We start from the raw sequence: 24,104 nt of genomic DNA, 5'->3' as shown, positions 1-24,104 counted from the left end.
TATTTTTTGGAAAAATATTTTATTTTTTGGAAAAATATTTTATTTTATTTTTTAAAAAGTCCAAGGTGAATTTTTTTGCTTTTTTTGTTAACCTGTGTTGATTTTTTAATTCGAATTGTGATATTTTTTTCTGTTGGAAACTCTTTGTTAAATTTTCCGTGAACTTCACAGCCCAGGTAAGAATTTGAATTTTTGGACTGAAATTTCGGCCCAAGGCGATACGATGAAGGCTTTAATGGTCCGTTTTTTGTTTGAACCATACACTTTATTTAATTAAGAAACAAATTGGCATTTTCTTTTTCAAGATGTAAATTTTGTCAAGCTCCAGATTTAGAAGGAAAAATCAAATATAATATAATTTGGACATTTTAAAAGAAGAAAGGATTGCAGACTCTTTGTAATTTGCAAGTTACAACGTTGCAAAAATTGCATTTGTGGTTCTTTTGTGGCGAAGCTAAGAGCATTTTCATATTTTTTGTGGGTATTAATACAATTACATTTTAACACAATTAAAGCTGTAGGTAAAGTGTACACGAAAATAGCAAACACAGACCAGAAAAAAATATTCAGAAGCTACGACAATGAAAAAGAAAGCTCTTTTTTGTAGATTTATCATTTTCGTGGCTTCTGAACTAGTACCAAAACTTGGGCTACTGAGATTTCCCCTCTAAATTGGTTCAACACTTCTTGGGACTTTTTGGTCTCATAACCAGAATATGTGCCTAGATTCTGCCCGAAGTCTTTACAGCTTACACCTTGAAAGTCTAGAACTCTACATATGTAGATATCTCTCGTAAACCACAAAATTACTGGCAGACGCAGAAATTATGGAACAGTAAATAATATTTAATTCAATATTCCATAAATAGTGCATAATAGTCAAATTTGATTGGTTATTTACAGAAATAATAGTAAAAATTGATTGGTTATTTACAGAAGTACGAGTAGGTGTAGACACAGAATTCAATTTCTTCATCCATCCACTTTTAGTGGTAAACCTAAAGGCAATTACGTCATCTTTATCCTTGAACAATGGCTCTATAAATAGGACCTGACAGAGTTGAAACACCCCTAAAGCTCACCACAAAAACAAGAAAACAACAAAGCGCAACAAAATTAATAAGAATCTATAAAACTTGTAGATTTATCATTTTCGTGGCTTCTGAACTAGTACCAAAACTTGGGCTACTGAGATTTCCCCTCTAAATTGGTTCAACACTTCTTAGGACTTTTTGGTCTCATAACCAGAATATGTGCCTAGATTCTGCCTGAAGTCTTTACAGCTTACACCTTGAAAGTCTAGAACTCTACATATGTACATATCTCTCGTAAACCACAAAATTACTGGCAGACGCAGAAATTATGGAACATTAAATAATATTTAATTCAATATTCCATAAATAGTGCATTCCATAAATAGTGCATAATAGTCAAATTTGATTGGTTATTTACAGAAATAATAATGAAAATTGATTGGTTATTTACAGAAGTACGAGTAGGTGTAGACACAGAATTCAATTTCTTCATCCATCCACTTTTAGTGGTAAACCTAAAGGCAATTACGTCATCTTTATCCTTGAACAATGGCTCTATAAATAGGACCTGACAGAGTTGAAACACCCCTAAAGCTCACCACAAAAACAAGAAAACAACAACAAAGCGCAACAAAATTAATAAGAATCTATAAAAACCCAGACAAGCAAAAGACTTGGAAACAACCAACGCCCATAAAGTAATAAATAACAAAGTAATCACATCAAGATCCTATAAAGTAATTCAAATTTCAAGATCCTATATATATACTCGTAAAGTAATAAATAAAAAAAGTAATCACAAGAACTCATCATAAATATTCTGACAAAAATAACTTCTGAAACCTCACAGCGGGGGTTAACAACTGAGGAAGGACAAGAGAACCTGATTAGGATAAAGTAGGAAGTCTATTCATCTGCCTAAGATATCCTAGGTCAAGGATTCTGAGGAATTTAGACGACAAATTTGAAGGATGTGAAAATAAAGTTGAGAGAATGATGGATGATCTCAGACTAGCTAGACAAGAAGGAAAAGCTGGATGGCAAATTGACAGAAATATTTGAAAATGAGGTTCTTAAAACGATGAATCCAAGAGTAGGGACGGTATATACATCAGACTAGCTAGACAAGAAGGAAAAGCTGGATGGCAAATTGACAGAAATATTTGAAAATGAGGTTCTTAAAACGATGAATCCAAGAGGAGGGACGGTATATACGGAACAGAGAAGTTGGACAAAAAATCAGTACGAACACCTAGAAAAGTAGACATACTCGTAAGACATACTGAGGCAGTATCACTATAACCAAATAGGGTACTTATATCGGTAAGGCTAAGGCACCATCATTATAAACAAATTGATATAAGGGGTAGATTTAATTTTTTTGACTGAACGGCTTTTATCCAAACCAAAAGTCAGAAAGTCTTCAGGAATAAAAATGATAATCAGCGTTAGTGGTTGTGTGACGAAAATAAACCGCATAGAATTCAACTACCAAATAAGTAGGGTACTTATATCGGTAAGGCTAAGGCACCATCATTATAAACAAATTGATATAAGGGGTAGGTTTAATTTTTTTGACTGAACGGCTTTTATCCAAACCAAAAGTCAGAAAGTCTTCAGGAATGAAAATGATAATCAGCGTTAGTGGTTGTGTGACGAAAATGAACCGCATAGAATTCAACCACGTTCTCAAAGAGGATGTCAGATACAACGTATAAGTAGACTGCTTGAAAGAAGTCAAATCAAGGATTTCGATATTTTCGATTCCATTAAGGAGCAAACCAATCCTAGTCGCAACATTTCTGAGACTCAAAACCAACCACGAAACAGTGGAAGTGAATTTCGATATTTTCGATTCCATTAAGGAGCAAACCAATCCTAGTCGCAACATTTCTGAGACTCAAAACCAACCACGAAACAGTGGAAGTTGAAGACTGCTGAATCTGCTACTAATATTATCATTATTATTCCATTAAGGATTTGAATAAAATAAATGAGTCCAACAACTGGGATTGAAATATTGAAAACTTTCCTTGTAGTCATACTTTGAAAGGTTTCCATGGCCTAACCATTTCATACAAGTATTACGTACAACTTACGCCCGCGTGCATTGACTTTACGTAATATTTGCAACAGAGCAATTACCGCGAGTATCTCTTAGGCCAGCCACTCACTATCAGGTAGACCTGACAGGTACACCGGATCAGGATATACCCGACACCTGATGAGCACACACACTACCAGGTAGACCTGATAGGTACGGCTGTAAAGTTCCGTCTGTCAGGTCCATTTGATACCTGATGAGCACACACTATCAGGTAGACCTGATCAGGTGTACCTGTCACTTCTACTTGTCAGTGAGTGGCTGGCCTTATGATCGTTTTCATATGTATAACCATACTATGTATGGTTTTCATATGAACTTTCATGTGGTCGGCTAATGTTACCCTCTGATTTGCAATTCGCAATAGTACTCGCAGATAAAACGTGAGACGTAGGGTGCCAATACAAAAGATACACAGGTATGCCATAGCTATAAGTTGTTACGAAAATTATAGGGTATGGTCACAGGTACATATGTACATTAAAATGGGCATGTGATAAATTAGCACAAAAGTATTATTATTCGATTGCAAATATTTCAAAGGGTCACTGTCTGGGTATCTAGGGTTCTCGTGTTCAACACCTCAAAGTACTATCTCTTCCCGCCCATCTGATGAGGGATGTACTCTGGACTCAAACATATTAAAACGAGATTGAAGAACCACCTTCTTCTTTTTCTTCGCCCTTTCCCGTGTACAGACGGGGTCTGCGTTTTTCGTCAGCCTCTGATGGGCATGTGATAAATTAGCACAAAAGTATTATTATTCGATTGCAAATATTTCAAAGGGTCACTGTCTGGGTATCTAGGGTTCTCGTTTTCAACACCTCAAAGTACTTTCTCTTATTATAAGTTGTTACAAAAATTATAGGGTATGGTCACAGGTATGTACATTAAAATGGGCATGTGATAAATTAGCACAAAAGTATTATTATCAAGAAGTTCAAACAGCTGCAAAGCCAATTGCATCCCGACAAGTTCTCGAATAAAAATCAGGTAAGATGGTTTCATAGTTTTGAATGTTCAAAGAATAGAATATACTTTGTTTATCCTGCTGGGATAGGACTGAAAAGTCCCTTTGCCCCCACAGTCTAACCAAGGTCGCATATATTTTTGACATTTTATGGGGAACACATATTGCAATTACAGTACATGAACACCCCGATTAATTAGGAAATGCATATTTCATTTGTTCTCAAACACATGGTCCTATCTTCAGGTGATCTTTTAAGCAAGCAACAACCCAACACCTCATTAGGAAGTGTTAGCTGTCTCTTCTCGCCCATCTGATGAGGAACACATATCCCAACTACCTAAAAAAAAAAAAAGTCCGCTCGTGGAGGCTATAAATCAAGGGAGGAAATGCGAAATGTCATCCTGCCACAGCACCTCTGTAACAAAGCCACTCTACTACGTGAATGGTAAATGTTTAATTATGCCAGAGTGTTTACTCATGCTTGCTACCCTTCTACCTCCTTCGTTCCTTAGGAGCAGGGTAATGGGTATAGAGGGAGGTAGCAACGTAACAAAGGGAGTAGAGATTTGATGAGGAATAGGGTAAGAGGTTAAAAGGGAGGTACATACAATGAGTTGGATAGAAGGTAGACTAGTTGAGAGGTAGTATAGGATACGTAAGGAATAGGGTCAGAGGGAAAAGGGAGGTACAATAGAATGGATAAGGTAAAAGAAAGGACAGAGGTATTAATGTTGAGGGGTAAAATCGAGGCAAAACTCAAAGAACAGGGTAAGAGGTACAAAGGGAGGTACAAAAAACGAGATAAGGGCAAAAGGTAGAGGAAGGAAAGGAGGGGAGTATTACCCGTGCTTGTATAGCAGTCGTAACCCAAGGTGAAAGGTTGAAGGGTATTAGGCAAGTATAAAGGAAGAGAGGTGTGGAGTTATAGAGGGCACAGAACAGAAAAGAGAGAGAGAGAGGAGGAGGAGGGGTGAGAATAATGTATAGAGGGAAAAAGGGGACAAAGGAGGTAAAGGATCATTGAAAAGAAGGTACAGAGGAAAGGGAAGAAAGAGGGTTGTGGGGGAAAAATAATAATAATAATAATAAAAATTCCGCAACACAACATTATATCTGTTACCCTCTCTCTCTAAAAAAGCTCATCCGTATCTTTCTTTCTTTCTTTCTTTCTTTCTTTCTCTCTCTCTCTCTCTCTCTCTCTCTCTTTCTTTCTCCTCCCTTAGGGGAATATCGATTACCCCTTCTATTAAACTTTCCACTTTCTTTCTCTCATATGCTGTACAAAAGCCTTGAGCTTCGTCCCCTTCTGTCTCCTCTTTCCTCAGATATCTCTTCTTCTTCTTCTTCTTCTTTTTATCTCTTCTTCTTTCTCTTTCTTCTTTTCATATATTATCTACTCGTGTTCTTCTCCTCTTTCTCTCTCTCCCCATTGAACTCATTTCTCCAAGTACATATTCCTCTTTCTTTCTTTCTTTCTACGTCTTTCTAGAAGTCTCCATCTCTTTCCTTTTCTACAGCTCTCCTCCAGGTCTTTGGCTCTCCCCTTTATCACTCACTCACTCACTCACTCTCTCTCTCTTCAGTTTATCTTCCTCTTAAGTCACTGTTTCCCTTTCACCCTCCATTCCTATCCCACAATCTGATAACACATAAGTGGTCTTAGAGCAATAGTTGGCCCAGTTTTTCCCTCTCCTGTGTTTTCTCCCTTTAATTTCCCCTCAACACAATATTTCCCTCTTAGCCCAAATTTCTCCCTTCTCCTACCTACATTATTTTCCTTTCCCCAACATTTCTATCCCTCTGATATTTCCCCTCCATTGCCATCTGATAACACATAAGTGGTCTTAGAGCAGTGGTTGGCCCTCCTCTTTCTCTCTCTCCCCATTGAACTCATTTCTCCAAGTACATATTCCTCTTTCTTTCTTTCTACGTCCTTCTAGAAGTCTCCATTTCTTTCCTTTTCTACAGCTCTCCAGGTCTTTGGCTCTCCCCTTTATCTCTCTCTCACTCTCTCTCTCTCTCTCTTCAGTTTATCTTCCCCTTAATTCACTATTTCCCTTTCACCCTCCATTCCTATCCCACAATCTGATAACACATAAGTGGTCTTAGAGCAATTGTTGGCCCAGTTTGTCCCTCTCCTGTGTTTTCTCCCTTTAATTTCCCCTCAACACAATATTTCCCTCTTTGCCCAACTTTCTCCCTTCTCCTACCTACATTATTTTCCTTTCCCCAACATTTCTATCCCTCTGATAGTTCCCCTCCATTGCCATCTGATAACACATAAGGGGTCTAAGAGCAATAGTTGGCCCAGTTTTTCCCTCTCCCGTGTTTTTGTCCCTCCTTAATTTCCCTCTTCCCCCAACTTTCTCCCTCCTCCTCCCTAAATTATCCCTACAGTATCTTCCATTTCCCCAACATTTCTATCCCTCTGATACTTACATACTTTACTTTATCAACGTCACCTTTATGGCGCGACCAGGCAGCTCGGCAGCGCTGCCGGGTCGCGCTGCCCGGCAGCTAGGATCGGAACGCCACCTTTACATACTTTACTTTATCCCTCTGATATTTCCCCTTCATTCCCCTCTATCTGATAACACATAAGGGCGCTTGGTCTTAGAGCAATTGTTGGCCCAGTTTTTCCCTCTCCCGTGTTTTTGTCCCTCCAATTTCCCCTCAATAAAAAAAATTCCTCATTCCCCAACTTTCTCCCTCCTCCTCCTCCCTACATCATCCCTACAGTATCTTCCATTTTCCCAACATTTCTATCCCTCTGATACTTACATTACTTTATCCCTCTGATATTTCCCCTTCGTTCCCTCTATCTGATAACACATAAGGGCGCTTCTCAAATCTCAACGTAGTCCTCCCCCCCCCCCCAAAACGTGCTCCATACAGACTTGCTGACGAAGTTTTTCCCCTTTTTCGTCCCTCAGTTGAGGAGTTTAGAGGGGGGAAAAGGACTTAGGGGGAAAATAATAGAATATATGTACCCTATTTATACCGCAAGAATGAGACTGAAAAGTCCCTTTACTCCCACTGTTTAAACTGTAAGGGCGCTTCTCAACGTAGTTATCAGTGGAAACTTTGTCCCAGTTTCAAGGTCTTTTTCCCCCCTAAAACGTGCTCCGTACAGACTTGCTGACGAAGTTTTTCCCTTTTTCGTCCCTAAGTTGAGGAGTTTAGAGGGGGAAAAGGGACTTCAGGAAAAAATAATAGAATATACTCAATATACCTACCCTGTTTAGACTGCAAGAATGAGACTGAAAAGTCCCTTTACTCCCACTGTTTAAACAAGGTCTTACATATGTATTTGGAAAACGAGTAGTTGTACAGAAAATAATATTCTTCCTCTTTGCCTTTTCTCGTGTTCAGACGGGGTCGGCGTCTTTCGTCAGCCTCTCAATCAGCACTAGGGTGATTGTGGAAAACGAGTAGTTGTACAGAAAATAATAGTCTTCTTCCTCCTTGCCTTTTCCCGTGTTCAGACGGGGTCGGCGTCTTTCGTCAGCTTCTCAATCAGCACTAGAGTGATTACATTGGGCTGACATTTGGTTTTGGCTACGAACATTTTACGAGTGGATACCTCATCGCACTCAACCTTTGACAAGGGAAATTTCTATTTCTTTAGGAAGGGAAATTTCAGGCTGGTTATCCTCCCAGTTTGAAGTCCCAAGCCAGACTAAAAAATTAATAATACCTACGTATATAAATAATAATAATAAAGGAAAATAGAGAGGAAAAAACATGGGGATATGGGGTGAGAACCATAAATATTTGATCAAGTGAGGAAAGTTTACGAGTTTCACATTGTTGTGCAAGCATTGTTTCGTGTGGGGTCAAGGACATATTGGAAAAGTTTGGGAAATGGGTAGAGGTAGAAAGGTAGGAACTTATTGTGTGTCCAGATCAATGTGACAGCAAAAAAAATAGGCATTGTTGCCAAACATGTCACATGTGCTACCTACTAGCTATCAGAATTCTAGTAAAACAATAAACGCAATGGAATAGACAGAGTACGCAATGGAATAGAACAACACGAATCTCTACATATGTACATATCTCTCGTAAACCACAAAATTACTGGCAGACGCAGAAATTATGGAACATTAAATAATATTTAATTCAATATTCCATAAATAGTGCATTCCATAAATAGTGCATAATAGTCAAATTTGATTGGTTATTTACAGAAATAATAATGAAAAGCTTACACCTTGAAAGTCTAGAACTCTACATATGTACATATCTCTCGTAAACCACAAAATTACTGGCAGACGCAGAAATTATGGAACAGTAAATAATATTTAATTCAATATTCCATAAATAGTGCATAATAGTCGAATTTGATTGGTTATTTACAGAAGTACGAGTAGGTGTAGACACAGAATTCAATTTCTTCATCCATCCACTTTTAGTGGTAAACCTAAAGGCAATTACGTCATCTTTATCCTTGAACAATGGCTCTATAAATAGGACCTGACAGAGTTGAAACACCCCTAAAGCTCACCACAAAAACAAGAAAACAACAACAAAGCGCAACAAAATTAATAAGAATCTATAAAAACCCAGACAAGCAAAAGACTTGGAAACAACCAACGCCCATAAAGTAATAAATAACAAAGTAATCACATCAAGATCCTATAAAGTAATTCAAATTTCAAGATCCTATATATAATATATATACTCGTAAAGTAATAAATAACAACACGAAAAGGAGAAAGAAAAAAAAACAACAACAACAACCAACAAAATAAACTCATTATGAAAAAAAAAAAAAGGTTTAATAAAATGATAATATCTACAACTATTGGTTTCATTTTGGAACCCTCAAGATCCAATGTTTTTCTCCTCAATAAAACAAACCAGTAAAGATTGGGGCTGATAACCGAATATCCCAATAAGGAATTGGGGACTCGTAAATTTGATTTGCTATCAATTTTGTTTTGGATCCCTTAGGAACCAACATTTTGAACAACAAGGACCAATAAAATTTGGGATTGAAATCCATTATCATAAATTGGATTTGCCAGGGATTTTTTTTTTTTCTTCTAATAGGGTAGTTTTAAAGTGCTTTATTCGGACTGTCAATTAGATGGTTAGTTAAATGGTTAGTTTATAGACTTTATAGTGTTATAGGATATTTCGACTAGATATACCTACCAATGTAAGTAGAATTCAGATGATTAGAGTGGTTTATTTAGGGTACCAATTTAGGACAGGTGTTTGTAATCCCATTAGTTGATTTGTCTATAGGATTAACAGTAAAACATTACTTTTTACATTATTGGATCAGTCTGTCAATTTTAATCGATGATCTACTCGTAAACAAAAATAAAATAAGGTTTTGTATCAAATTTTACAAGGGTTAAGGATATAAGGATCCAGAAATTTTCAAGGATACAAAAAGGTATCCGATAAAAACCTATACCATGAGATTATTGCCTTACTTTGAGTATCACTCCTAGCCTGTTCGGCTGTCTCAAGTGAATACTTGTAAAAACCAATAGTAAAACTTCCACGGTGGAAAACACAATCTCAGCTAATGAAGGAAAAGCAGCAGTAGTAGAGCTAGAAGAAGGTGAAGAAGTAGGCGAAAGAGGAAAAAGAGAAGATGACAAAAAGAAAAAGAAAAGGAGAAGTAGAAAAAAGAAAAGAAAATGTAGAAGGAGAAGACGAAGAAGAAATAGAAGAAGACAGCGAAGAGAAAAGAGAAGGAGAAGACAAAGAAGAAATAGAAAGAAGAAAAGAAAATGTAGAAGCAGGTGAAGAAGAATAAGAAGAATAGAATTTGCCTGGGAGAATGAGAACAAAGTAAACAGAAATTACACAGGCATTATGATTATGACGGAAGAATCAGGAAATAACCAAATGTGTAACAAGCTAGCGAACATTGTGAATATCTAGGAAATTTGGCAATGTGTTGTTTATTTGTGAACTAAATGAAATAATTCTTAAACCTTCGTTTAATAACAATAATAACAGAAATAATAATAGTAAAAATGAGGAAAAAAAGCTGGGTCCGTCCCTCCGGGAATTTTTTAGCCCGTAGTTTATTCGATCGTGATTAAAGAAAATCAGTACCTATGTATGTACCTACCTAATTTGTTTAATATTCAGTTATAATACCACCATTTTCGTGTTCCTGGTAAAAAGACCTGTAATTTGATATATAGGTCGACCAGGTTTGGATAAGTCCTTCTATGGGGACAACACACAGACGACACCGAAGCGAATACAATAGTCCGTCCCTTATACCTTTTTATTACTATTGTAATAATAAAGGAAGGACGGACTAAAAATGGGTGGAAATCCATGAGGTTTAATGAAATTATTTTAATTGTAGAAAAGGATTGACTGTTCATAAAATTTTGGCCCCGATTGGGCCTCTGAAAGCCCCATAGGGGCCATTTTCGGAGTGACTTCTGCATTCCACTGAACTTGTTAGAAATAGACAAATACGAAAAAGGGGAGAAAAAAATCAATTAATAAAATTCCAACATGAAATCAATTTCAATGGAGTTTTTATCTCCTTAAAGAGTTTCAAAGAACCTAATACCTGCTGTGTTAGGAGAGCTCTATCAGTACAAAATGATGATAAGGAAATTTTGGCCCCGATTGGGCCTCTGAAAGCCCCATAGGGGCCCATTTTCGGAGTGACTTCTGCATTCCACTGAACTTGTTAGAAATAGACAAATACGAAAAAAAGGGAGAAAAAAATCAATTAATAAAATTCCAACATGAAATCAATTTCAATGGAGTTTTTATCTTCTTAAAGAGTTTCAAAGAACCTAATACCTGCTGTGTTAGGAGAGCTCTATCAGTACAAAATGATTATAAGAAAATATCATAAATATCATCAAGAATGTAAGATATGTGAAAGAAGTTAAACAACCTTAGATATATCTCAGATACGTTTATTAAAAAGATAAAAACCGTACCAAGCAACCAGTTACAGGTAAAACGCAATGCACCCGTAAATCAAGTGGCAAAATAGAAAAGGAATAGGGTCAGAGGGAAAAGGGAGGTACAATAGAATGGATAAGGTAAAAGAAAGGACAGAGGTATTAATGTTGAGGGGTAAAATGGAGGCAAAACTCAAGGAACAGGGTAAGAGGTACAAAGGGAGGTACACAAAACGAGATAAGGGCAAAAGGTAGAGGAAGGAAAGGAGGGGGGTATTACCCGTGCTTGTATAGCAGTCGTAACCCAAGGTGAAAGGTTGAAGGGTATTAGGCAAGTATAAAGGAAGAGAGGTGTGGAGTTATAGAGGGCACAGAACAGAAGAGAGAGAGAGAGAGAGAGAGAGAGGGGAGGAGGAGGGGTGCGTAACCCAAGGTGAAAGGTTGAAGGGTATTAGGCAAGTATAAAGGAAGAGAGGTGTGGAGTTATAGAGGGCACAGAACAGAAGAGAGAGAGAGAGAGAGAGAGAGAGGAGGAGGAGGAGGAGGGGTGAGAATAATGTATAGAGGGTAAAAGGGGACAAAGGAGGTAAAGGATCATTGAAAAGAAGGTACAGAGGAAAGGGAAGAAAGAGGGTTGTGGGGAAAAAAATAATAATAAAAATTCCGCCACACAACATTATATCTGTTACCCTCTCTCTCTCTCTAAAAAAGCTCATCCGTATCTTTTCCTTTCTCTCTCTCTCTCTCTCTCTCTCTTTCTTTCTCCTCCCTTAGGGGAATATCGATTACCCCTTCTATTAAACTTTCCACTTTCTTTCTCTCATATGCTGTACAAAAGCCTTGAGCTTCGTCCCTTCTGTCTCCTCTTTCCTCAGATATCTCTTCTTCTTCTTCTTTTTATCTCTTCTTCTTTCTCTTTCTTCTTTTCATATATTATCTACTCGTGTTCGTCTCCTCTTTCTCTCTCTCCCCATTGAACTCATTTCTCCAAGTACATATTCCTCTTTCTTTCTTTCTACGTCCTTCTAGAAGTCTCCATCTCTTTCCTTTTCTACAGCTCTCCAGGTCTTTGGCTCTCCCCTTTATCTCTTTCTCTTTCTTTCTTTCTCTCTCTCGGAACTCATTTCTCCAAGTACATATTCCTCTTTCTTTCTTTCTACGTCCTTCTAGAAGTCTCCATCTCTTTCCTTTTCTACAGCTCTCCTCCAGGTCTTTGGCTCTCCCCTTTATCACTCTCTCACTCACTCTCTCTCTCTTCAGTTTATCTTCCTCTTAATTCACTATTTCCCTTTCACCCTCCATTCCTATCCCACAATCTGATAACACAGAAGTGGTCTTAGAGCAGTGGTTGGCTACTCACTCTCTCTCTCTTCAGTTTATCTTCCTCTTAATTCACTATTTCCCTTTCACCCTCCATTCCTATCCCACAATCTGATAACACATATATAAGTGGTCTTAGAGCAGTGGTTGGCCCAGTTTTTTCCTCTCCCGTGTTTTTGTCCCTCCCATTTCCCCTCAATCCAAAAAAATCCCTCATTCCCCAACTTTCTCCCTCCTCCTCCCTACAGTAACTTCAATTTCCCCAACATTTCTATCCCTCTGATACTCTCCATAAATTCTCCTGACTTGCATCTTGTCCCGTTCGAATGAAATTTCTTCGGAGATCCAGTTTCAAACTTTTTTTTATCTCTTTAAGTATTTCTTTTTTAAAACCCATCTATTTTATATTCATTTTTTCTGCTGGTGAAGCTTGGACTCTCGGATCCAGTTTCGCCTTGGCTCGAAACCAAAAACCTGATGGTAGATCTTGTCCGTTATGCTGACCTTTTCCATTCTTTTCTTCCAGTATGATCTCGTGCATATCTCGAGTGTATATGTATTTCTATATGTCGTATATGTATTTCTTTGTATGAAATTTGAGACGAACGAGTGAATGTTCGCCTTGGCTCGAAACCAAAAACCTGATGGTAGATCTTGTCCGTTATGCTGACCTTTTCGATTCTTTTCTTCCAGTATGATCTCGTGCATATCTCGAGTGTATTCGCCTTGGCTCGAAACCAAAAACCTGATGGTAGATCTTGTCCGTTATGCTGACCTTTTCGATTCTTTTCTTCCAGTATGATCTCGTACATATCTCGAGTGTATATTTCTATATGTCGTATATGTATTTCTTTGTATGAAATTTGAGACGAACGAGTGAATATATGCAATTTATATCCTTTTCGCATGCTTTTATTTGACTTGAGATCATTCTTTGTGGCTCATTAGTTACAAGATTTGACCCATATTGATCAAATCTTGTAACTAATGACTGTAAGGAGCCATTTACTGGGCCAGTTGACTTGAAACTTGGTATCTCTTGTGTATTTTTTGGTACACTTGCATTTAAGGTCAACTTTGTAGACTCTAAACTTGGACCATACGCCATACGACCCATACGTACATCACTCCTCAAACCTAAAGAATGGATTTGAATAACAAACTGACTTGGGTAAGGTAAATGCTTAATAAGACGGATAAAATAACATTCTTTGTGGCTCATTAGTTACAAGATTTGACCCATATTGATCAAATCTTGTAACTAATGACTGTAAGGAGCCATTTACTGGGCTATTTGACTTGAAACTTGGTATCTCTTGTGTATTTTTTGGTACACTTGCAAACTTGCATTTAAGGTCAACTTTGTAGATTCTAAACTTGGACCATACGTACATCACTCCTCAAACCTAAAGAATGGATTTGAATAACAAACTGACTTGGGTAAATGCTATTAAGACGGATAAAATAAAATCCTTCTTCAATATCAACTCCATGAAGTAAAGTTTAAACTTACTCTAAAAAGTCCAAGGGATACACCCTTTAAAACTCCAAGATAAAAAAAGAACTTTGGAGTTATCGAAGTCCAAGCTTACAAAAAACGGCAAAACTTGTGAGAATCAAAAGTACTTGGATGTATTTTTTGGTACACTTGCATTTAAGGTCAACTTTGTAGATTCTAAACTTGGACCATACGTACATCACTCCTCAAACCTAAAGAATAGATTTGAATAACAAACTGACTTGGGTAAGGTAAATGCTTAATAAGACGGATAAAATACAATCCTTCTTCAATATCAACTCCATGAACTAAAGTTTAAACTTACTCTAAAAAGTCCAAGGGATAATGCACCCTTTAAAACTCCAAGATAAAAAAAAAGAACTTTGGAGTTATCGAAGTCCAAGCTTACAAAAAACGGCAAAACAACTTGTGAGAAAAGTACTTGGAAGGAACGATCTATCAACCCCCTAAACTCGCAAGAAATTCTACTATCGATCTCTGGATAGTCTGGACCCACTATAAACTATAACAGCACACTATAATAAATATTAAAAAAAAAAGAAAAAAAAATATAAAAATACAAACATAGAAAGGCACATAAATAAGGATGTCACGAGAGGAACTCTTAAAACTCCTAATGATGATGAATCACCTAAGATACATAAAATAAAATTACACATGTATACAAAATCAAGGTTGTTTCCAAAAGCTTGGAAAAAAACCTAATCTATAATCTAGTGTTACTAAAGACACCAACAGATAGGTGGTTTAAATAAATTTGATCATATAAATCACATTATGTAAATGACTTAGGTCTTCATCCCAAAGAATGAATGGTTAAAAAAAATATGTAATAAAGTATCAACCCCCTGAACCCGCAAGAAATTCTACTATCGATCTCTGGATAGTCTGGACCCACTATAAACTATAACAATTATAAAAATACAAACAAAGAAAGGCACATAAATAAGGATGTCACGAGAGGAACTCTTAAAACTCCTAATGATGATAAATCACCTAAGATACATAAAATAAAATTACACATGTATACAAAATCAAGGTTGTTTCCAAAAGCTTGGAAAAAAACCAAATCTATAATCTAGTGTTACTAAAGACACCAACAGACAGGTGGTTTAAATAAATTTGATCATATAAATCACATTATGTAAATGACTTAGGTCTTCATCCCAAAGAATGAATGGTTTAAAAAAAAAAATGTAATAAAGTAGTCAATGAAACTCTTTGGATACAAATACAACGTAAAACCTATGTATTTATTACATTCTCAACCAATCTTGTGATAATGGTGATATATTGGGACAAAGATAAATAACAGTGTCAAGATAATCAAGGTGGTAGGAAAGATAAATCAAGTTAATCTTCTCTGACAAAATTAATAGGAAGAATGATTAGGAAATAGGAATATTGGGATGAGGTGGTAATGGTTAACCTTAGCCATGGTCAGGTTTATGTGGACAAAGCAATGAATATTTCCTGTGTTAAGGGCAAGGTAAATACCATGAAGGTATACCCATAACTTGACCTAATCATAACTTGATAAGTTATGGAGAGAGCATTCCTATGCTAATTCATTTAGACTTTAGAGGGTTTTTTTTCGAATGAGGCGCTTTAACACTTTTAGGAAGGTCGTTCGCGCCGGAGAGGTAGTTAGACGGCGAGAGTAAAGGGACTTTTCAGTCGCATTCAGGTGGAATATGGAATAGTATGGGCTGCTTAGAGATTCGTATCTAGGCGCACGGTAGTGCGCCAGGCCAAGTTCCAGCCTTAAGCTTTACCCATCTTTAAGGGCTGTTTGCCCGTACACCTGATAAAATTGAAACAAACTCTCGCGGACCACCTGAAACCTTCTCGCGGACCACTAGTGGTCCACGGACCATAGGTTAAGAATGGCTGCTCTAGAGGTATACAAGAAGTACATACACTTATGTTTACACATATATTACCCACTAGAACCTATACCTAGATGTAGACATAGACAATGTACCCAAGTACATACTTTTTTGAACCATTTCTATGTAACATAAGTACATAGAAACTTCTCTCCTTTCAACAGAATCTGTCGTACAGGGTCGCGGTCCTAGACGTAGACCCATTTTTATTAAAATGAGCCTTCCTTCTAGTAAACAGGGTCGGTCCGAGACGTAGACCCCTTTTAAAATGAGCCCTCCTTCTAGTAAAGTATCCAGATTCCAGAGAAACTTCTCTCCTTTCAACAGAATCTGTCGTACAGGGTCGCGGTCCTAGACGTAGACCCATTTTTATTAAAATGAGCCTTCCTTCTAGTAAAGTATCCAGATTCCAGAGAAACTAAAAAGATCTAACCAGGTTCCACTCGAGTTACAACTCGAGTTGGAAAATAATCGAGTAGAAAATAATCGAGTTGAAAAATCTCACTCGAGTCCCATCACTACTTCCTTCTAGTAAAGTATCCAGATTCCAGAGAAACTAAAAAGATCTAACCAGGTCGCAGTGTCATAGGGCGTTTATGAAAACCGATGGCCCTACTTATAGATGCCAATGGTAAAGTATCCAGATCGAATTTTCTCTCCTTTCAACAGAATCTGTCGTACAGGGTCGCGGTCCTAGACGTAGACCCATTTTTATTAAAATGAGCCTTCCTTCTAGAAAACAGGGTCGGTCCGAGACGTAGACCCCTTTTAAAATGAGCCCTCCTTCTAGTAAAGTATCCAGATTCCAGAGAAATTAAAAAGATCTAACCAGGTCGCAGTGACATAGGGCGTTTATGAAAACCGATGGCCCTACTTATAGATGCCAATGGTAAAGTATCCAGATCCCAGAGAAACTATACGTGCACCCTTTCGGAGCCAAAGCATATTTAAATGGACTGCTTATGCTCAAGTTATGACGTAATATTGGCAACAAAGTTGCGAGATTAATTAATTAAAAGTTCATTAAAGACTTTTATTTTTCATTAAGATATACTTTCATTTCATTGGCTTTCCAGCCTCTTTGTTGTTGCCAAAGTGACGTCACACTTATGTAGACTAGGGTCGTATTTAGGAGAGGGGGGCGAGGGGGTCCAGGCCCTCCCCTCGAGTTTCATTTTTCTCCCTTATTGCAGGCCAGACTCGGAAAATTTCATTACAGATTACAGGAGGAAAGAAAAGTTGTGCTCTTATTAAAAAGTGATTTCGTCATACTCTGTATATGTTTCAAACAATCTGTAAATTCTGCATGCTTTTGCCGTAGAAAGACTATTCGAACATCTTTTAATAAAAGGTGGAAATTTTGGCGGGGAAGGTGGAGTTTTTTTGGCACCGCTTTTGGCTACACAATTTTCACTTTCTTTGTGTTTTGCGGTGTGCTAACAGAGGAATTTGAGGGGGGTGGGTTTCTTGTTAGATGGAAGCTTTTGGCTACACAATTTTCACTTTCTTTGTGTTTTGCGGTGTGCTAACAGAGGAATTTGAGGGGGGTGGGTTTCTTGTTAGATGGAGAACGCCTTTTGTCTGCTCTCACAGGAGGAAAAATACATTATTTTCCTTCCTATAGGATAAGGAAAGTAAAAAGCGAGTTTTTGTGTAATTAAATTCACGGAAAATGTAATTAGGGATGCGACTTTGGGGAAAAGAATAATGGAAGACCTAAGGCGTCGAGGGCGCAAAGGGAAAAGAAAGAATAGAATATACCTCGTTTATCCTGCCCCGAAGGCGACTGAAAAGCCCCTTTACTATCGCAGTCTAAATACCTCTTGATTAGATGACAAAACATCTTAATTACTTCGCCATTCGCGCAATATTTGTGTCAAATTTTAACGTAATTACTTAAGCAGCCCATTCGTACACAAACAACCCACTTTGATGCTTAGGTGTACGGGCAAACAGCCCTTAAAGATGGCATTCCATATCCCACCTGAATGCGACTGAAAAGTCCCTTTACTCTCGCCGTCTAACTACCTCTCCGGCGCGAACGACCTTCCTAAAAGTGTTAAAGCGCCTCATTCGAAAAAAAACCCTCTAAAGTCTAAATGAATTAGCATAGGAATGCTCTCTCCATAACTTATCAAGTTATGATTAGGTCAAGTTATGAGTATACCTCCATGGTATTTACCTTGTATATATTGGGACAAAGATAAATAACAGTGTCAAGATAATCAAGGTGGTAGGAAAGATAAATCAAGTTAATCTTCTCTGACAAAATTAAAAGGAAGAATGATTAGGAAATAGGAATATTGGGATGAGGTAGTTATGGTTAACCTTAGCCATGGTCAGGTTTATGTGGACAAAGCAATGAATATTTCCTGTGTTAAGGGCAAGATAAATACCATGAAGGTATACCCATAACTTGACCTAATCATAACTTGATAGGTTATAGAGAGCATTCCTATGCTAATTCATTTAGACTTTAGAGGGTTTTTTTCGAATGAGGCGCTTTAACACTTTTAGGAAGGTCGTTCGCGTCGGAGAGGTATTTAGACTGCGAGAGTAAAGGGACTTTTCAGTCGCATTCAGGTGGGATATGGAATAGTATGGGCTGATTAGAGATTCGTATAAGCTTTACCCATTGGCCATCTTTAAGGGCTGTTTGCCCGTACACCTAAGCATCAAAGTGGGTTGTTTGTGTACGGTACTTCGCCATTCGCGCAATATTTGTGTCAAATTTTAACGTAATTACTTAAGCAGCCCATTCGTACACAAACAACCCACTTTGAGACTTAGGTGTACGGGCAAACAGCCCTTAAAGATGGCCAATGGGTAAAGCTTATACGAATCTCTAAGCAGCCCATACTATTCCATGTCCCACCTGAATGCGACTGAAAAGTCCCTTTACTCTCGCAGTCTAACTACCTCTCCGACGCGAACGACCTTCCTAAAAGTGTTAAAGCGCCTATTGGGGGAAAAAAAAACCTCTAAAGTCTAAATGAATTAGCATAGGAATGCTCTCTATAACCTATCAAGTTATGATTAGGTCAAGTTATGGGTATTCCTCTTATTATTCGATTGCAAATATTTCAAAGGGTCACTGTCTGGGTATCTAGGGTTCTCGTGTTCAACACCTCAAAGTACTATCTCTTCCCACCCATCTGATGAGGTATGTACTCTGGACTCAAACATATTAAAACGAGATTGAAGAACCATGGCACCTTCTCCTTCTTCTTCGCCTTTTCCCGTGTACAGACGGGGTCTGCGTTTTTCGTCAGCCTCTCTACGTTTATTAAAAAGATAAAAACCGTACCAAGCAACCAGTTACAGGTAAAACGCAATGCACCCGTAAATCAAGTGGCAAAATAGAAATCAGAAAGAAACCATCCCAAAGAAGAAATAAATCAGAAAGAACTTAAAGAAGAGATAAAAAGAACAACTCAAGAGATAAATCATACTGTTAACTGAATCATAAGACTAGTAAGTAAAACATAAAAAAGAACATTTTGCAAAAGTTCATATACAGCAAACTACCTCTCAACGTGACTTCTGAAACTTTAACAAGACGTAAAATAATAAGACTTTGTAGTATAGAAATTAGATGGCGAATAAAACATACAATCCATCTAGGTAATATTATGAATTGCCTTACAACATATGATCTAGTAAAACATAAAAAAGAACATTTTGCAAAAGTTCATATACAGCAAACTACCTCTCAACATGACTTCTGAAACTTTAACAAGACGTAATATAATAAGACTTTGTAGTATAGAAATTAGATAGGGAATAAAACATACAATCCATCTAGGTATTCTAGGTAATATTATGAATTGCCTTACAACATATAATATAGCTAGATTAGGTATTCAAGAAATACACATATGTTCCAACATATATTACCTACTAGAACCTATAGATGTATTAGACATAGACAATGTGCCCAAGTACATGCTTTTTTGAACCATTTCTATGTAACATAAGCACATATGTAAGTACCTACATAGAAATATAAGTAACCATTTCTATGTATGTACATAAAAGGTATACATATGTTTGTAAGAGTAGATGTGGGATCTTGTAAAAGCTCTCATGTTAAAATCAAAAGGAGAAAGTCTAAGAAGGATGGCTGTTGCCAATTTTACGTAGCTACATGTTGAGGGGAGAAATTCTTTGTGTAGAATCTTTTGAGAATGACGTACATGGGATTGTCTTTGTCTATGCTAAGAAGGATGGCTGTTGCCAATTTTCATATTAGTGGAACAAAATAATAATCGAGTGGACTCGAGTGAAGTCAAACTCGAGTCCACTCGAGTAAAATCATTCACTCGGCCCATCACTAGAAGGAAGGCTCATTTTAATAAAAATGGGTCTACGTCTAGGACCGCGACCCTGTACGACAGATTCTGTTGAAAGGAGAGAAAATTTAATAAAATGAATTTAATAAAGCGAGACACGACAATATTTCTCGTTTGGCACTCGGCCAAATTGAACCCGTTCTGAGTTCCTTATTACACAACGTAACAGACAATAACTGAACGCCTTTTATTTATTCAGCTGCACACAATGTAGGTTGGAGATCTAAAGGATTGTATTTTTCTTATGCTAAGAAGGATGGCTGTAGATCTAAAGCTTCTAAAGAATTGTCCTTTTTTTATGCTAAGAAGGAAGGAGAAAGTTGCTCATTATTTCAAACGTATCAATCTTGTTGCCGATTTTGTGTTGAAAATTTCGAACAAGTCTGTTGATAAGTTGATGCATATTGATGTAAAAGCTGTTGATAGATGTAAAGGTTGATGGTTATATGTTACTTCCAAGTTAATTGAATATGTTGCTTCCAAGTGGAATAAATTACTTCTCTAACGAAATAAGTCTTTTAAATCACCAGTTTTATATCTTCATCACCTTCCTCTTCTTTTTCTTTACTTTTTCCTGTTACAACAGAGGTCGTCATTCTCGTTAGATCAGCAGCCAGGCTTTCTTTGAGGCTGACATTTGGTTTGGGCACAAAATAACATTTTACGATTGGATGCCCTTTCTATCTCATCCCTTAATATGTTCTTTTCCTTTAAAATGTTATACTCGTAAGTGATTTATTCCCAATCAAAAATATCCTTGTTTAGACTGCGATATCAAAGACCTTGTTTAGACTGCGATAGTAAAGGGACTTGTCAGTCCTATGCTGGCAGTATAAACAGGGGATATTCTATTCTTTGAATCTGGATTGAATTCTCTTTCAATCTGAATTGAATTCTCCATCTTCTGGCATCCAGTCAACTTCGTCATCCCAGTCCTCTAACCCAATTCCTCCGTCACCCAGTGACCCTACGGAGATTTGAACTTTCTATATCTCCAATCTCCTGCAAACTGACATCTCCATAAATTCTCCTGACTTGCATCTTGTCCCGTTCGAATGAAATTTCTTCGGAGATCCAGTTTCAAACTTTTTTTTATCTCTTTACGTATTTCTTTTTTAAAACCCATCTATTTTGGAGAAATTCTTTGTGTAGAATCTTTTGAGAATGACGTACATAGGATTGTCTTTGTCTATGCTAAGAAGGATGGCTGTTGCCAATTTTCATATCTTGCTACACGTTGAGGGGAGAAATTCTTGTAGAATTTTTTGAGAATGACGTACATATACGTTAGCATTTCATCATCCTTAAGTTTTTCAAATATGATTTGTCCTTGAAGATCAGAAATTTGGACGAAATAAGAACGATAAAATTCACTTTGATTTCCGAGTTAGGACCTAAATTTACGAAGCGAATATCTGTAGATTTCTGAATGAAATGCTGGATTTAAATTCAAAGATTCTAATGTTTTTATATCTTCTTCTCTTGTTTCAGAAATGAAGCTGTTCCTGATTGCTGTCTCCGCTGCCGTCCTCATCTTGGGAGTTTCTTCCAGACCTGCTGATGTTCCTCAGATCGTAGCTGACTATTCCTCTGTTGCCAAGAATGATGTCAAGAGCGACGTGAAGAGTGAAGAAGCCCCTGCCCCAGCCCCTGCCGCTACCCCAGCTGAATCCCCTGCCAAGCTAGAAGAAGCACCAAAGCCTGCCGAGCCTGCCAAGGCTGAAGAAAAGAAAGAGGAGAAGAAAGAAGAAGTCAAGAAGGAAGAGCCAGCACCAGCCACTGATGCTGCCACCAGCGCCTCTGCTGCCCCAGAGGTTGCTGCTGCTGATGACAAGAAGTCTGCCAACATCCTAGCCGAACCTGTCCCAACTGCCACCGCAGCCGTCGCTGATGAGAAGGAACCAGAGGCCGAAGCTACACCAGATGCTGCTGAACCAAGCCCTTCCCAGGAGACCGAAACTGTCCAGGCTGCTCCCGAAGCCGCCAGGTTGTTGGAAGCCCCCGCTGCCTCTCCAGCCACCACCAGCGAAGCCAAAGCTGAAAATGTTGAAGCTAAGCCCACCGAAGAGAAAGTCGCTGAGAACAAACCAGCTGAACAGGTGAAGAGCGAGGAACCAGCACCTGCTGCAGAACAGGTTGTTGCCGCCACGGAGGAAAAAAAGCCCGAAGATCTCTCCGCCAGCGCCACCGTAGAGAAGAAACAGGAAGTCCCAGTAGCTGCCCCCATCACCGAAGAAAAGAAGGAGGAAGCCAAGCCTGCCGAATCCGCACCCGCCAAGATTGAAGCCCCCAAGGCTGAAGAAGAAAAGAAACCCGAGAATGCTGAAGCCGCTAAGCCAGAAGCTGAGAAAAAGGAGGCCGAGCAAAAGCCAGCTGAAGAACAGAAAGCAGAATCCGTTGCTGCCCCCGCAGCTGCCGCTCTAGAACAACCAAAAGAAACCAAAGACAAGAGCTCCGAAGAATCTAAAGAAAGTTCCGAGGAATCCAAAGAAAAGAAAACTGAAGACAAGAAACCCGTAGAAGAGAAGAAAACCGAGGAGAAGAAAGAAGAGAAACAAAGAAGAAGAAGGGAAGCCAACAAGAAGAAGGAAGACGAGAGGAAGCCCACCGATGTGAAGAAGGAATACGTCAAGGAGAAGAAATCAAAGAAATCCTCGTGAATTGTTTCAAACTAAAAGATCTTCAAGCGAGCAAAATAAACATCTTCATGACAGACTGATCGGTCATGACGAGAACTCAAATGATCGTCCTATCGCATGTTTCCTGTGAGTTTAAGTTCTTATCCAGATAGCTCAAAACCCACCTCAAGGTGGAAAGTGGAATCCATTGAACAATTCTTGTACAGAACACCCCTCGCTTCGGAGAGAACTCAAACTGACATGAAACGTCTGATGGATCCGACAAACTAGAAGAAACCAATCAAAAAATTCTGACAAGCGCAAGATATTACTAACAATTTGTCTAGTCATCGCAGAGCAAAGACCAAATCCATTATCACAACCAATAGTTCGATAGAAAAAAACAGAGTTCATCCTGAAGACGTTCATCATAAAGAGACAATGTGCTGGGGAATTTCGCATAGATGATCTCGAATCCTGACAATACGCCGTCATATTGTTAGTCATCAATACTGTGTACACAATGTTATTATCAAACTCCCGAGTTCATTATCAGATTACCACCTAGTGGAAACTATTGTTCCTCGCCAGCTCATAGAGGTGAATCAGGTTCAAACATATGCATATGCATACCAATCGCAGAAACCCTATTGTTTCGTTCTCTGACACAGTAACAATGAGCCTCGGTTCGGCAGACCAGTGGTGAAGATATTGGTGATCTTGTCGATCTCGAGACCGCTGGTTCAAGTCCCGTTTCAGACAACTCTTGGGATTCTCTTACTCAAGTACAATCCTTGTTTGTACTACTTCTGCTGATCCCAGAGTCTGTCCTTCGTCCAAACAAGGTCGTTTCTGTGCGTGTTTAGAGACACGCAGCGTGTTTACACCAAGATTTCTCTCGTTCTAAAATTGCATGTAAAGACACGATTCTTATATTAAGAACTGGATTTACATGTGGAAGATTGGACACGTAGAACGGGGGGACATTCTTATCTCTGTGTTCGTGAAGAACTTGGAATGTTTTTCCAATGGCAGAATGTTTGGAATTCACTGTTTTGGAATTTTCTCGGGAGTTTGCTTTTATTTGTCGGATTGTTGTTTTTCCCTAGAGGCACATTGAATTCTCAATATACAGAGTTCAGAATGTCTAAACAAGCAAGGCGTTGAAGATTTGCCTGATTTGATTGAATTAGACGAGGTGATCAGAGGCGGATGTTCAAATGATATTAATATGATGAACAGAACATAATCTACTCAATAAAAATCATTGAACTTTTTGATTAAAAGAGGTTCACTATTCAGAGTTTAAAGAATTTGGATGACACCAAAACCATCTTGCAAAACGAAACACTTTCCGTTAGAACAAACCTTAAAATAAATCCCAAAATTATTA

At 38.1% G+C, this 24,104-nt stretch overlaps 1 protein-coding gene across 1 annotated transcript; it reads left to right on the top strand.

Moving 5' to 3' along the window:
* LOC103514258 (eukaryotic translation initiation factor 5B-like) lies at nucleotides 1–24,104 on the top strand. The gene is made up of 2 exons (XM_008479128.3): nucleotides 1–176; nucleotides 21,585–24,104. Exon 2 carries the CDS (start codon nucleotides 21,587–21,589, stop codon nucleotides 22,751–22,753), a length of 1,167 nt encoding a protein of 388 aa, XP_008477350.1. The 5' UTR covers nucleotides 1–176; nucleotides 21,585–21,586; the 3' UTR covers nucleotides 22,754–24,104.

The sequence above is a fragment of the Diaphorina citri genome, unplaced genomic scaffold, assembly GCF_000475195.1.
Source record: "Diaphorina citri unplaced genomic scaffold, Diaci psyllid genome assembly version 1.1 scaffold1111, whole genome shotgun sequence".
Taxonomy (NCBI): domain Eukaryota; kingdom Metazoa; phylum Arthropoda; class Insecta; order Hemiptera; family Psyllidae; genus Diaphorina; species Diaphorina citri.
Note: the sequence above shows the minus strand (reverse complement) of the source record. Positions and strands in the feature narration are given on the sequence as shown.